Below are 13,172 nucleotides of genomic sequence, written 5' to 3' on the forward strand. Positions count from 1 at the left end.
TTTTTTTTTTTTTGGTAGAAATGTGGGTTCCTCAAGGCTGTAGAAGGAAAGGCTATCCAAAGAACTATATAACTATATCACAGATAAGATATGCTGCAAAAGCAATTTCAAGGAAGAGACAATGGTAACAGCACTGAGAGAAGTTTCCTCTAAATCTGGGATTCGTTATTGTTTCAGTGGTGGATCTTAGCAGACAAAGCAGATCCATGAAATGATACAAAAGTGAAGTTATATAGTAACACCGCACATTTTCTATTCTTATACTTTTTTATTTTGCTGGTCCTGAAGTCCCTGACATGCTACTGACTTCGGGAAAAAGCAGGGCTATGTTAGCTTCACTAATCCATTCTTCAAAGCTTGTTTTGCTACTTATACCATTTCTACAGTTTTAGCTCTTTAATTCAGCGGCACTGATGCTCTTTTTCCAATGTTGGTAAYCAGTGACAATTGGTTACAGCCTTGGCACTGACAGGCGGGCTTACCCCTGGCATAGACCTAACCATGGAAAAAAGTATGAACAATCAAACAAAAAATGGAATTATAAAAACCCCAAGAGGAGTGATATGGAAAATAAGAGTAGATGAGGAAAAAGGTGAAAGAAGGACAACAAAGCAGGGAAAGGACCAGAAGTGAATAATGAACAGAGGGAGCCTGGTGAGAGGCTGAAGTAAGAATAACAGAGCTAGACAAAGTGGTCTAGAAAGTAAGATAGGATGAGAGTGAAAGGGAGATGGTTGGGAAGAAAGTGACAGAAGATCTTTTAAGAAGAGTAGAAGACAAATCCGTTAGATCAAATCAAACCACAGAAACATGAGCCGTGTAAAATAAATCACAAATGGAAGCATGAGGGAACAGAGGAAAATGGGGAGTAGTGAAGTGAAAGCAGAGAAACAAACTCAGCTAATAGGCAAAAATTCTGGCAGCTGTTGGCAGCTATGGCTTTCTTTGCACAGGGTTCTTGYTCTCTCAGGCAATGTAATTCCACTAAGAAATTACATCTCCAGAGCTCACTAATAATTCTTGGTGTTCAATTAACATGACATCAATCATAACATCAATCTAGGAAGGTTCAGTTAGGTTCTAGCAATTTTCAGATAATATTTTTAGGGTATGCTCAATAGTCACCTTTTTAATAATACTGACTTTACACAAATAGTTCAAGCCCCTTAACACTAGCACAGAAAAGTTAGTCAGAAAATGTATCAAAGCAACAAGCTCTCATTAAAARGAGAAATGCATTGTGCCTGCAGGACAGAATAGGTCTTCACACGAATTTACATTAGGAATTGTATGTTTCAAGAAACTGTCATATTTTCATACCAAAAATAGATTATCAGTATTRAAGGAACTGTGTGTAAATCAAGCTGAGGGGCAAAGAATGATGAGATTTGATCTAATTCTTTTGTTGAGCAGAAAGATTGTAAATACTGTATAAAGCAGAAGAGACTTYGAAATTGGATCTAGGAATGATATTTAATATAAATTTGGTTCAATACATAGCATCTCTGATAAACCTGAGAAGGAATTTCAATAAAATGCACATTTGGTATAAAAACCTGTTAAGTAATATCACTATAAAACTATCAAATTAAATATCTAATTGGATTATTGTCTACAGTCTAAATATTCAATAAAAAAATCACAATTCAAAAAATCCTCTTCAGAACCAGATTATGTTTTAGAGTTATGCATCAACATTAAATATAGTCTTACAAATTTTTATTTGGATTTGCTGCTGAATATGAGAATGGAAAAGGCTTTTGAATTGAGGAGTAAAATATGAATAGCCAAAAAATTAGAATTATATTACATGCCCCTATAATATATTTTGAGTGCTATTTATCCCAAAAGGTAGAATACTTACAGGTTTTCGAGTTGGAGTAACTTGAACAGAATGGTAAAACTCTGGTTGGACCCGGCTGCTTTTCTTGATTTTTCTTTTCCTTACAGAAGTTTCCTGCTCACTCAGATGGTGAGCTTCCACTACAGGCTGTGTTTCCTCCAGGCGAGGTGTCACACGTCTTCTGGCATGGCGAGGACTTGATCTAAAGCCCTGCAACAGAAAAAGCCATCATCGTGTTTGGCAACTTCCAGAATGGGTAACAACAGCAAAATCACACAGGATCTTAACAACAACTCGAGGTACAGGCATGCTCACCTTAAATTAACATGAAGTCCATATATACTGCATTTAACAATAAAGAGATGTTGCCAAGCRCTCTTAATATCAATTTTGATTTATATTTCTCAAATATATGTTACTGTCAGCAGCAGTAACTCCGTTGCTTTTCTTTATAAGCTCACACTTYTAGTTATTTATAACTAAAAAGTTCTAATTTAAAATTTATAATTAAAATTTTCCAGGTTAATTCTCGGCCTCATGAAAAATTGTTTTAGGGAGCATGGGCTGAAAATGTGGACTTTTTTCCTGAGAACAAAAGTGAAGGAAAATTGGTAGGTGGCAACAATTATAACTAACATTTCTCATCAAGAGGTCTGATGTTGCTAGATTTTGGGGAAGATCTTACCATTTGAATTAATAACTAAGACATAGTGCTGTCTTTTGGTATCATCTCAGAAATATGGGTATATTTGGCCAAATTAATAAATCCAGGAAAAGCTGCCCTTCAGAAACGCTTTTTAAGGGYTTTCTGGGAAAACCTCTGAGCATCATCCAGAATGGCTCATGGCCTTACAGAATTTCATTCCTTTAATGGCAACATGTATAATGCTATCCCTTTATTGCTACCTGCAGAGCATTTACAATGAGCATTCTGTCATTTCACTGAGTCCCCTCACGAGCATGCACAAGTCTGACAAGAGCCATTTGTACTGAATACAATGTTGGTTGATATTAAACTTGGCCAGGTTGTAAATATTCATTCACTTAGTCACATCAGCTTTCAGAGTAAGTGAGTCCAATCTCTGTCCTTAGTGACAGTCTACAATTTAAGGACTATATTTCTTTTCAAAACCAAGAATAGATGCAACAATTGCTAATTTTCCACTTTCCTTTTCCTTCTAGTAAATACCTCTGCTGAAGTCCTTATGCAACAAAGCMAGCATTCAGAAATGGCTGGTCCATATAAAGAAAAGAACTTCTGCAAGGTTAAATTTTAGATAAAACTGCAGAAATCTATGCTGTGAATCTAAATATCCTGAATTCCTGCCAGCAGAAAACTAGTGGGAGCAGTACATTTCCATATAAATCTGCTGTTCTTTTTCTCCCCCCCTTCCATTAGCTTTTGGGTTTTATGATTTGTTTTGCCCTTTTTGTTATTGTTTTAATTAGGAAATCAGCACAGAAAAGTTATGCTAAAATACTGTTAYGTTGGTAAATTGAAACATCAAAAGTATGGCTCTGTGAAAATTGGATTTCCTCCTCTAAAGCTCATGAGATTGCAAGGGAAGACAGCAATAGTCTGTTCTGGGCACTCAGAYGGACAAACAGCTATCTTCATTATTTAGAGGTGTTCTCCATTGAGTAAATATACCCTTAAATGGCCAAAAGACACAAACACATATTTACAYACACAYGCTAGCAATTGCTACAGATACACATTGCATGCAACAGATGATGAAAAAAGGCTGAAATGGAAAAGTGAAGCAACTTCCAGGTAACAATCACCTACACATGAACACAGGAGAGAAGGGACAGAAATAGAGCCCAAATCTACTTAGGCAGTCTGGGAGGCTCACGTATGTGGTGAATCAGGGCTGTGAAATGCATACGATGCAAAGGTACAGCCAACATTTCTTGGATGTTTTTTTATGATCCCTCCTACTCTACTGCAGCAATAGAATCATTCAGGCTGCAGGTAAGGACAGACTTTGACACCCCACATGTGAATGGAAGCAGGACCCCATCCATAACAAGCAGAGCAAGCAGTGCAGTGGAAACCACTGCAGCCAACAGATCTGCACAGATTCAGGAGGATCTCCGAACATTCAAAAGTGTAAATGTGAGACTCTGCCACACTATTGCAGCGGGAAAGCTTACTGCCCCACTTTCTTTCCACACTCTGAAATAGCTAACAGATACTTACAATGTATCCTTCAACATGGTACTAGGGACTACTCGGGATAACAGGGAAAAGCACAACGCAGGGAGCCTACTATTGCAGAGCTTACTGCTCATGGACATTTTCTTTTAGGAAAAAATGTTAGTGTGCCTCAGGGATTATTCCATAACAAGTGAAAATATTCCTTAAGCGTAAGGAAAACACTCAGCAAATCTATTCCAAGTCCTGAAATCAGAATAAATTTTCTAAATGTTAAATGCATAATGGTTTATTTACACATGAGGGCCACTGGCCAAAGCCTTGTGATGTACCCTGCACTGCTCTCTCACCACACTCCCATCCCATTAGCTGGATAAAACTCTTCAGGAAAGTATGTTTATATAACAGAAGAATTTGATAGAAGCTAAGCAGCTCTAAAAGTGCTTAGAAACGCACGCCAAATAGGGATTTAAGTGTGTCAGTCTGTCTCACAGAGTGGCTTCACCTCAAAATATGTCAAGGTTTACTGATTGAGTATTATGTTTTAATATGAAAAAGTCACCTGTGATTTCCAAAAAWATCTGTTTATAGACAATGCTTCACCTTGATATTTTATGCATTTTTCTCTTTTGCTGTTTATTGCTAGCAAGAAAATGGGAACTTTATCTCTTTAAGAGCTCATCTGCTTCTGTTTGCTGAAGCTTATTCTTCTCTTGAAGTCATAATCTGCCTGCAGTATCACAAATGGTTGCTGTGGGGAGGATTATAATGTGATAGAGGCAGAGGATCATGATTTCAGGTGGCAAATTAATTCCGTATCTACAAAGATAACGTTACAAGGGCAGAGTCCTCAGACCAAAACCAAAATGCTTACTCACTCCTGCAATGAAACTTTGCCAGAGACAAGASGCAAATCTGGAAAAATTCAAAATCTGGTAATCAAAAATGAAGACAGGAGTTAAAGTGATGTAACATATGGAAGCTGCTACTCCTGTGCTCATTGCAAAATCAGGATGGCTGGTGATTCCTTCTAAACAGTGAAATGAGCAGAAGCTTTCTGTGTCATCTGTGTTATTTATCCCTCAGTTCAGCCCAGAATTAAAAACATCATATTAATACAGCAATCAAAATAAAAAAAAAAAAAACATGGAAATCACACAAACATTTGTTTGGCAAAGACAGCACTATTTTAGATGTTAAGTCAGTGCTCATAGAAAAGCAAAAAAGTATTACAAAATGCTCAGGGAAGCACAGTGCACCWCCTGAGACCAAACCACTGAGGAAACACTGGAGATTTTAAAATCACATGGATGTTACARTGAGGTTGCTCTAACACCGTTAAGCAATTTGTAGTTTCCAGTATCATGTGAATGCTGTGTCACTGGGCAATGAAAACCTTTTCTTTTTCTTTGCTCTGGGAGGGAGTTGCTCATTCCCAGAACCTACTGCCTGACTCATTTTTGTGCCTGTAAAATTCTGAAACAAGGCAAACCAAACAAAACTTCAAACATGTATTTTTAGAAAACCTGTTTTCCAAATATCAAGCTATCTGCACAAAGATTTACACTAAAGTACTTTTCCTTAAAGAAACCATTCACATGACCACCAGAATCAGTTTTAGATACATCAGAGCAAGACACAAGGCAAGCTGAACGTGGAATTATCTTGTCTGCAAAAGCATTCATGTGCATCCTTCCAGTCAGGGTCTGTTTGAATCCAGGAAGAATGATCTTCCTAATCAAACTCTACAGCAAACAGGAATGGAGAGTTGTCTCKGGAGGCTATTGCAGAGCCAAAGGCTAGTTCACCTGGTCTCAAAGGAGATTTTCTGTATGAGGAAGCAGGCTGGGGAAATCAGCCTCTTTTAGCTGAAATTCATCCTTTTAAGTCTTCTCTGAATGTTCAGGGTTTTGTTTGGTTGGTTGGTTGGTTGTTTTGGTTTTTTTTGTTGTTGTTTGTTTGGTTTGGTTTTTGTTTGGTTGGTTGTTTGTTGGCTTTTTTTTCTGGCATGAAGTGTGATAATATTGAAAGAACCTATTCTGTCTATCTTTATACCCAAATCAATGATGAATGTTGCCAGCCTGGCCATTGCATGCCAGAGCACACTGTGTAAAATTATTTTCACAGTAAGRTGTTCTGAGAAAAAATCTTATCCAGCCAAGATTTAACTTCATACCTCTGATTCAATGACTAATTTCCTGTCTATAGAAACATGTGTGGGTTTCCTCTGACCAAAGCTCAGCAGATGTCCCCTCCCTGGGTTGCCCTTTGAGCCACCACAGCCAGCAGGCCAGATGAACCACTCCCTCACAGCACCTATTTATCTCCATTGACCACAACCAGAGCACAAGTTGACTACTGCACTCACAGACATCCATACTGTGAGTATCCAAATTAAATAGGACGGGTCAGACCCATGGTGACAAGGTTTTGGTCTGCCTTCAATATGGTATTCATCATTCCACACATATTTTATCATCAGACTTCCTTTATGTTTCTCCTTCTACATATAATTATTCTGGTCTCTTCCATCACTTTTTTTTTCCTGTGAGAGTTTCACATTTCCTYATTCACAGATACCACTCTTGATGAATCCCCATAATTCAGTACACTACTCCTATAAATTCATATTACTGATATATATAACAGTGGAACATGTTTTTCTGTGTTCTTTAAWCATTTCCCATCCCATTTTTTCCAGWGAGGYTACACATCTGAAAGTAGTCTTCACTCAACTGACAAAAGTCATTCAAGAGGCCCTTTCTCAAGATCATAAACCTAAAAATTAATAAAGTGRCTAAAAAGTTTTCTCAGCATTCTACACAACCTTGCATTTCTTAACATCAYGTGTATTTGTTTTCCCCATTTCTTCACTATGGTCTGGTATTTGATAACCAAATACATTATACACTGCCATCCTTGATATGTTTTTGCTTATTCGCATTCSTATTTCATTCATCATAAAAAACAGGAATTTGAAACTTCCTAAAAAAACTTATCTTTTGCTTTTATTTAAATTTACAGATAAGGATGTTTTGAATAATGTATTGAACCTTTTCCTTTCACTTACTTTTTCCATATTCATTTTTATTTCTTTGTCTGATACTTTAATAGCACCATATGAATACATCAGTGCTGCCCCATGTGTGCATTATTGCTTTAGTGATATAAATCTCTGACTCCTCCATTCTTTCCATGTGCAATTGTATTAATTYACCAGATCCTTCTCCTCTCCATTCTAGTTTCTACTAGCCCTACTACCTTCATAATTCGTTATCGCTATTTTTATGCTTGATAAGAATCCATATCCAGTTTTCATTTCTTCCASTGTATAAGTATTTTATGTAGAATACATTGGTTGTCAGAATTCTGATCTTGGAACCCAACCTTTCCAGCCAGTGTGGGKTTTTGGAGTCAGTAAACATTAACATCAGTAGAGGCAAAAGTGCATTATCTGATGTCCAGATGAAGTCAGCAGAAATCTTTGCATTAACTTCAGCAGGCACTGGACTGCAGCCCAGCTTACCTTCTGGCAGAACTTCAGTAAATCACAGAGAAAGTGCTAGCTAGCATTAGGCCACAGTTCAATGACAACAGAATTCAACTGTGTTTGCAAAGCTCTTTAAAGATATTTGAGTAATTCCTGTAGATTAAGGTGCACTGATGAATATGAAAGCCGAAAGAAACTGAGATAGGATATCCAGSTTGGTGTTCTTATTTTTAAGGTTTTAGACAGTGGTTGTATGTGCATGAGAATTGTCATTTGTTACCATTGCCAGCTAATGACCTCAAGAAATAGTCTTCAAATTGTTGGTTACCACCTCTTTAAAGCYTGGAAACTCATGTCTATGCAACCCACAACATCTTAGGGCCTGCAGACATTAATACGTGTAATGTCAGACTCTTCTCAAGATGCTGGCATTCTCAGCTGCTTTACAGACAGGCTGAAATAGAATAAAACCCTATAGCTGGAGTACCTACTTCAACTAAAAAGCCAGATTTAATTAAATAACTTCATTGTAACAAATTCCCCTTGCACACTGAGAGAAATTTGAGATTCTTTCTGCTACACAGATAWACATACATACATATGTATATATATGCATATATCTATGCATCTGATTTTTAAGAATAGTTTTAATTTAAAAAGTGACCAAGATTGCATTATTTCCCTCCTTCCTCTTCCACAGAGATTTCCATCCTGAATATCATCAGTTTACAAAGACCCAAAGAAAACCCCACAATGTTTATTTAACTGTCAGTTCTGCAAGATCAACCCACAATCCAAGATTCAAGTTAAGTTCTCCAAGATATTTATAGCAAAGATTGCTAAGTAATGCAACATGTTAACGTTCTATCACAGGAAGATTACCTACACTTACTGAGTGTATTACTTCACAAACACCCAAGGAGGATACAACTGCATTTGTTCTACATTGATTCTATTGAGCTAAAAAAATAGAATGCAACGTTTTTTGTGTGTGATTCTCTTGATTAATTTTTTAATCTTATAAAGGGTAACTCTTATAAAGATATGAATCAGGATTTAAAACATAAAATATAAGATTTTACATTCAATTTCTCATTCCACTCCCTCATTAGCAAGCTTCCACTGATGCTGCTTTGCATGCCTTATGTTTATTTTAAGAGATATTATTCTTATCTTCTAAAACCTAAACTCTAAGCAGTGCTGGAACCATTTCTCAGATATTGAAGACTGTGTGACTTGGCACGTGTAATATTCCAAGATATGTCCACACACTGAAAGGCATTTAAAGCAATTGTGCTTTACATAACCTGAACAAGATTGCTTTTCCAACCGAGCTCATGAAACAGAACATCAATAACCTCCTTTCCAGTTCCTAAGCAGCCCCCCCCAAGTAAATACAGCCCTTGTGTGAAGCCAGGTCTAGGTGTGAGTTTAGAATACAGTGTCTAATAACCCATGCTATACTACACAGATATTTAAAGTGATGTGTTTGGGTTTTCCGATCATAAGGCAAGGATCYCTATGAAAGCACAGGTACGTTGTAACATCAGGAAAATAAGATGATCTGCAAGCAAACAGCCAAGCAGCACACCCAGCCATGTCTCAAGAACCCTTCAAACACTTTTTCCTGTCTAAACCTAAGCCACAGAAGCTGGCCTGTTCTCCAAGCTGCCTCATCATTCTCTGACAAGAAGGCTCGCAGCTCTCCACGGCCGCTTTGCGATGCCTTGTCCCAGTTCCTTCCCTGTTACCTCAGGGCACTGCAAGCCTACAGTAGGAAGGGAACAATTATTTAACGAAAAAAAAAAAATCAGTGTACTGCTTGATCAGTGGTCTGCAAGGGAAGGTTTAATTTAAAATAAACTAGCACATTCCCTTAGCATGTCCCCTTTCCACCCCTGTTTCCTCTGTTTTCCGTCTCATCTAGTCTCCTAATCTTGGGCAATGTCCAGTATACATCAAGGATCTGCCAGGAGGAATTAGCTTTAAATATTAAAAATACTGTAAGAAGCTGAATAAGAAGTATCAGAGATTGCTAAACCATACCAGTGCTGCCAAACATCCAATACAAAGAAATTACTCTCTTCCATCCAGTGTCCTTGTTTGAAACACAAATGGTTAAGAGAATTTATCCCATCACAGCATGTGAAGATATGTCTGTACTTTTTCAATTATAAAATAAATGCATAACTGATGAGACACTTAGCAGGAATTTTTTTTTTTAAAAGATACCTAAGCTGGAATTCAGACATCTATTAGGAATCTGACTGGATTCAGATACTAACACATACCTGAACAAGTCCTTGCTTCAGGAATAACTAGTCTAAGYTCCTGTTATCACCAATAAAAAATTTAGTTGACACGTTCAGTGAGGCTTAAAGAACCATTCTGCACATCATGAAGCAGAYATCAACACTAGGTCAGCTAAGCAGCTCTATAGACTATAAGCTGTAAATGCCTACAGTGAGCTTATAGGGCTGTATAAGGAGAATCTGTTTTTATAAATTCACTTTCCAATTCCCACCTTCACATAAAGGAAGGTAGTGGAAGCAGATCAGAAGGGAATGATGCCTCGACTTGGTTGTATCATTTTGTTCTTTCTAGAACAAGGAAGGAGGATAAATACAATACCTCMGTGTGACATGATTATGCATTTCAGTGTAATTAGTGCTATCAATTTATATAATCTTCAGTTAAGCCTATAGGAACTGTGTTTCACTTCCAGTCTGCTCTACTACCTACCCTACCATCCTGAAGCTGGGTGCTGTATTTAAACAGCTGAGTGGACAGGGGAGATAAGGACGTTGGCACAACTTGCAAGGAAAGTGTCTTTGCCCAAACATCAAGTGCAGTTAGTTTCTGTAGCTGATACGGTGTTTTCACACTTCAGCCTCAACTCATGTTTCATTCCCACTGATGAGTCAGGAACAGCAAAGCTCTGACTCTCCTTGATGCAAGGCAGTAGGGCACAGGGGAGCACAGCAGGGCTCAGACACTTTGGGTACAAGCATCCAGATAAACAGGTACCCAGGCTCRCTGATGAACCAAAAGCACAAGGAATAAGCTCAAAACTAAGGCAACTTTAGGGGTCAGGATCAGCTGTCTCCACTGTGAGCCTGACATGCTAAAGCATCTCTGCTGCACAGAGCTGAGTCCTTGCCCAGGAGGCTGGAGGAGCACACGTGCCCACTCTCCAGAGCCTGAGACCCCTCCAGGCTGCAGAGCACGTGGAGMAGGGTGAGAGGCTGCAGCTCTGCGTGGTATCCTCGCATGCCTGACATGGCCAGGCCCCAAAAAGCCAGCTCAGCTGAATCACATCCTACATGAAAAAATCAAGGTGACTTCACTCTGTGCTCTSCACATTCTTCCATAGCACATCAAAGGTGCCTCGACTTAAAACAGTCTGGGAATGGAAGAGAGCATGAGTAAGGTTTCCATGCCCCAGGAAAACACACGTAACAGCCCTGGAGCAGCCACAACCCCAAGGGTCATACTCCCCTGTTTATRTGCTGCTTTCTTCCATTTAATGCCCTCAGCCTAAAGAGCTGAGCTGTTTCTGAGAGAGCATTMACAACCTGAGCTGTCACCCTTATGATCTAACTACAGTAACTGAGAAATCAGTGCAGATGATTAAGCAGTATGTGATCTATGGAGTCCTGCATGATCCTTTCCATCTGTGTAAGAACAGTTTCTGCAGGAGATGKGATAACACACGTGCTCACTGCTAGTATGACCTCAGCTACTTTAATTCATGGTTTCAATCTGGTTAGTTTAGGGTAAAAGACACTAGCTAGGAGTTCCCATTTTGTAAATGTGTACAATGTGTCTGTTAACAGTGCTCCCCCTGCACCCCCTTGAAACCTGGGCTCTCAATTGTGTACAAGGATGTGCACTTCAGTGGCACACAGCTCAACTGAACTGCAGCTCATCTAAAACACACATTTCCAGAGATAACAGCAGAGAAACTTGGATATCTAAATACTTACATGATAGCCATGAAGTTGGTGGATAACTGTATTAATGGGAAACTAAAAGGTCATGAAGAAMTTTTATGAGGTAGTGTACCTTTATGCAGTGGTTTTCCCTGTCCTGCTAGAGAACCATGAGGATGTTCATTTATAATGCAGGTCCCAAGACCATGCCTGACCACCGATGTGGACCATGACATAATGCCAGTATTTATCAGGTGCTTGATGGAGCTCAGAGGAGATCCCYGCAGCATTCCAATGCTCTGCAGACCATCAGAAGGCAGAGCAGAGATACAGACAACCAGAAGGCTGTATAAATATATCAGGCATTTGTACACTACGTTGTACAGAGTAGAGGTACCCAATTTAACTCCTCTAGAGTCAGTTCAGCACAGGCACTCAAGCAGTCAGGCTGCAGCAACCAGGCAAGTGCCATGTATTTTGTGATACAATTGCCAAACAGGCTGTTCCTCAGCACAGACCRATGCTCATGGGCTATCTAAAGGCAGCACTGCCGTGACTAAAGCTGACAAYGAGTGATGGACAGACGACATATAGTAAGCCAAATCTCACTGATATCCAGTCTGCCATGTGACAGCTCAGTGTGACATAACCTGTCTGGGCCACATTTTTGGATATGTTATGAAAAATGGACAGAGGGATTTGTCCTTATACAGTGTAACCTGTATTATAGCACTCCATTCATTCCTACATGTAAGTGCTCTCAGGCATCTAAACAAACAATTTATTTTTGTATCTGATTTTTTTCCTTTGAACTTGTTCCTTAACTCTTAGACAGCTAATGGAAAAATAGTTTAAACATCCTAGGGGAAAATCATGTCAAACACAAAGGTAAAGTATTTTCAGGCTAATTCAGCCCCATAAAGACGATGATACATCCTTTCAATAGGTGATTTAATGTATTTTTCTGGCTAGTCGTGTACATTTCTGGTGCTCCTTGAATGCACTCCCTCCGATAAAAAAGAAGACTCAAATTTAGCTTGGAGGGTCTGCTGATTTGTCCTTTGCTGGAGCTGTACATATCTGGAGCAGTTTATAAATAACTGCAATGCTYAGGATGAATTATGGTGCAACTCTTCAAAGACTATTCATTATTGTTTTGTAAGATAACTAGAACTGTATTTTTACGCAACTGGCTCASAATCAGTCTCAGAATGGGCATGATTATGGCAAAGGTATGCTCAGGGATAAGTTTGTGAACAATTTTCTGGGCATCTGTGTTGACAAATTAATATATACATTTCCTGGAGATTGTCATACTATAGTTTTGCATCCATTGTACCATAATGGATGACTTAGAAAATCCCTTTGCTCTTAAAAATTGTCATCAGTCTTGGATGACCTATTTCACTACTGGTCTTGTCACAACAATAGACTGAATATATACAACCTTGTAGAGACTGTTCAGTGTACTAAAATGAAAGTGTGGGGTCTGCAAAACTCAAACCACCAAATGTTATTCCTTTGCTACAGCCATGGTTAATACACMCTGGCCAGCCCTCCCAGAGAGTCTTTTCATAAAGTGTCAACTCCTATTTGTCTTACTGGTGTGTTTTGTCCCACCTGGGTTATGTGAAGTCAGAATTTACAGTGGACTGTAAAACTTCTATGGATCTGTTTCCAAGTAGATTTATACCTGTAGGTCTCAGTGGAAGCATTCACAGGAAACTKGTCCAAAATATATGAGTCAAA

General features: G+C 38.7%; 1 protein-coding gene across 3 annotated transcripts in view; it reads right to left on the bottom strand.

Annotated features, from left to right (window-relative positions):
• LOC130577098 (dystonin-like) overlaps positions 1-13,172 on the bottom strand; it is a 292,211-nt gene that overhangs the window by 274,721 nt on the left and 4,318 nt on the right. For all 3 annotated transcript variants that reach the window (XM_057372216.1, XM_057372215.1, XM_057372214.1), the window contains exon 3: positions 1,865-2,053. In XM_057372216.1, the coding sequence (XP_057228199.1) occupies positions 1,865-2,053 (189 nt within the window). The remainder of the gene's footprint in view (positions 1-1,864; positions 2,054-13,172) is intronic.

The sequence above is a fragment of the Malurus melanocephalus genome, unplaced genomic scaffold (genome assembly GCF_030028575.1).
Source record: "Malurus melanocephalus ecotype Western Australia unplaced genomic scaffold, MMel_1.1 scaffold_166, whole genome shotgun sequence".
Lineage (NCBI taxonomy): Eukaryota > Metazoa > Chordata > Aves > Passeriformes > Maluridae > Malurus > Malurus melanocephalus.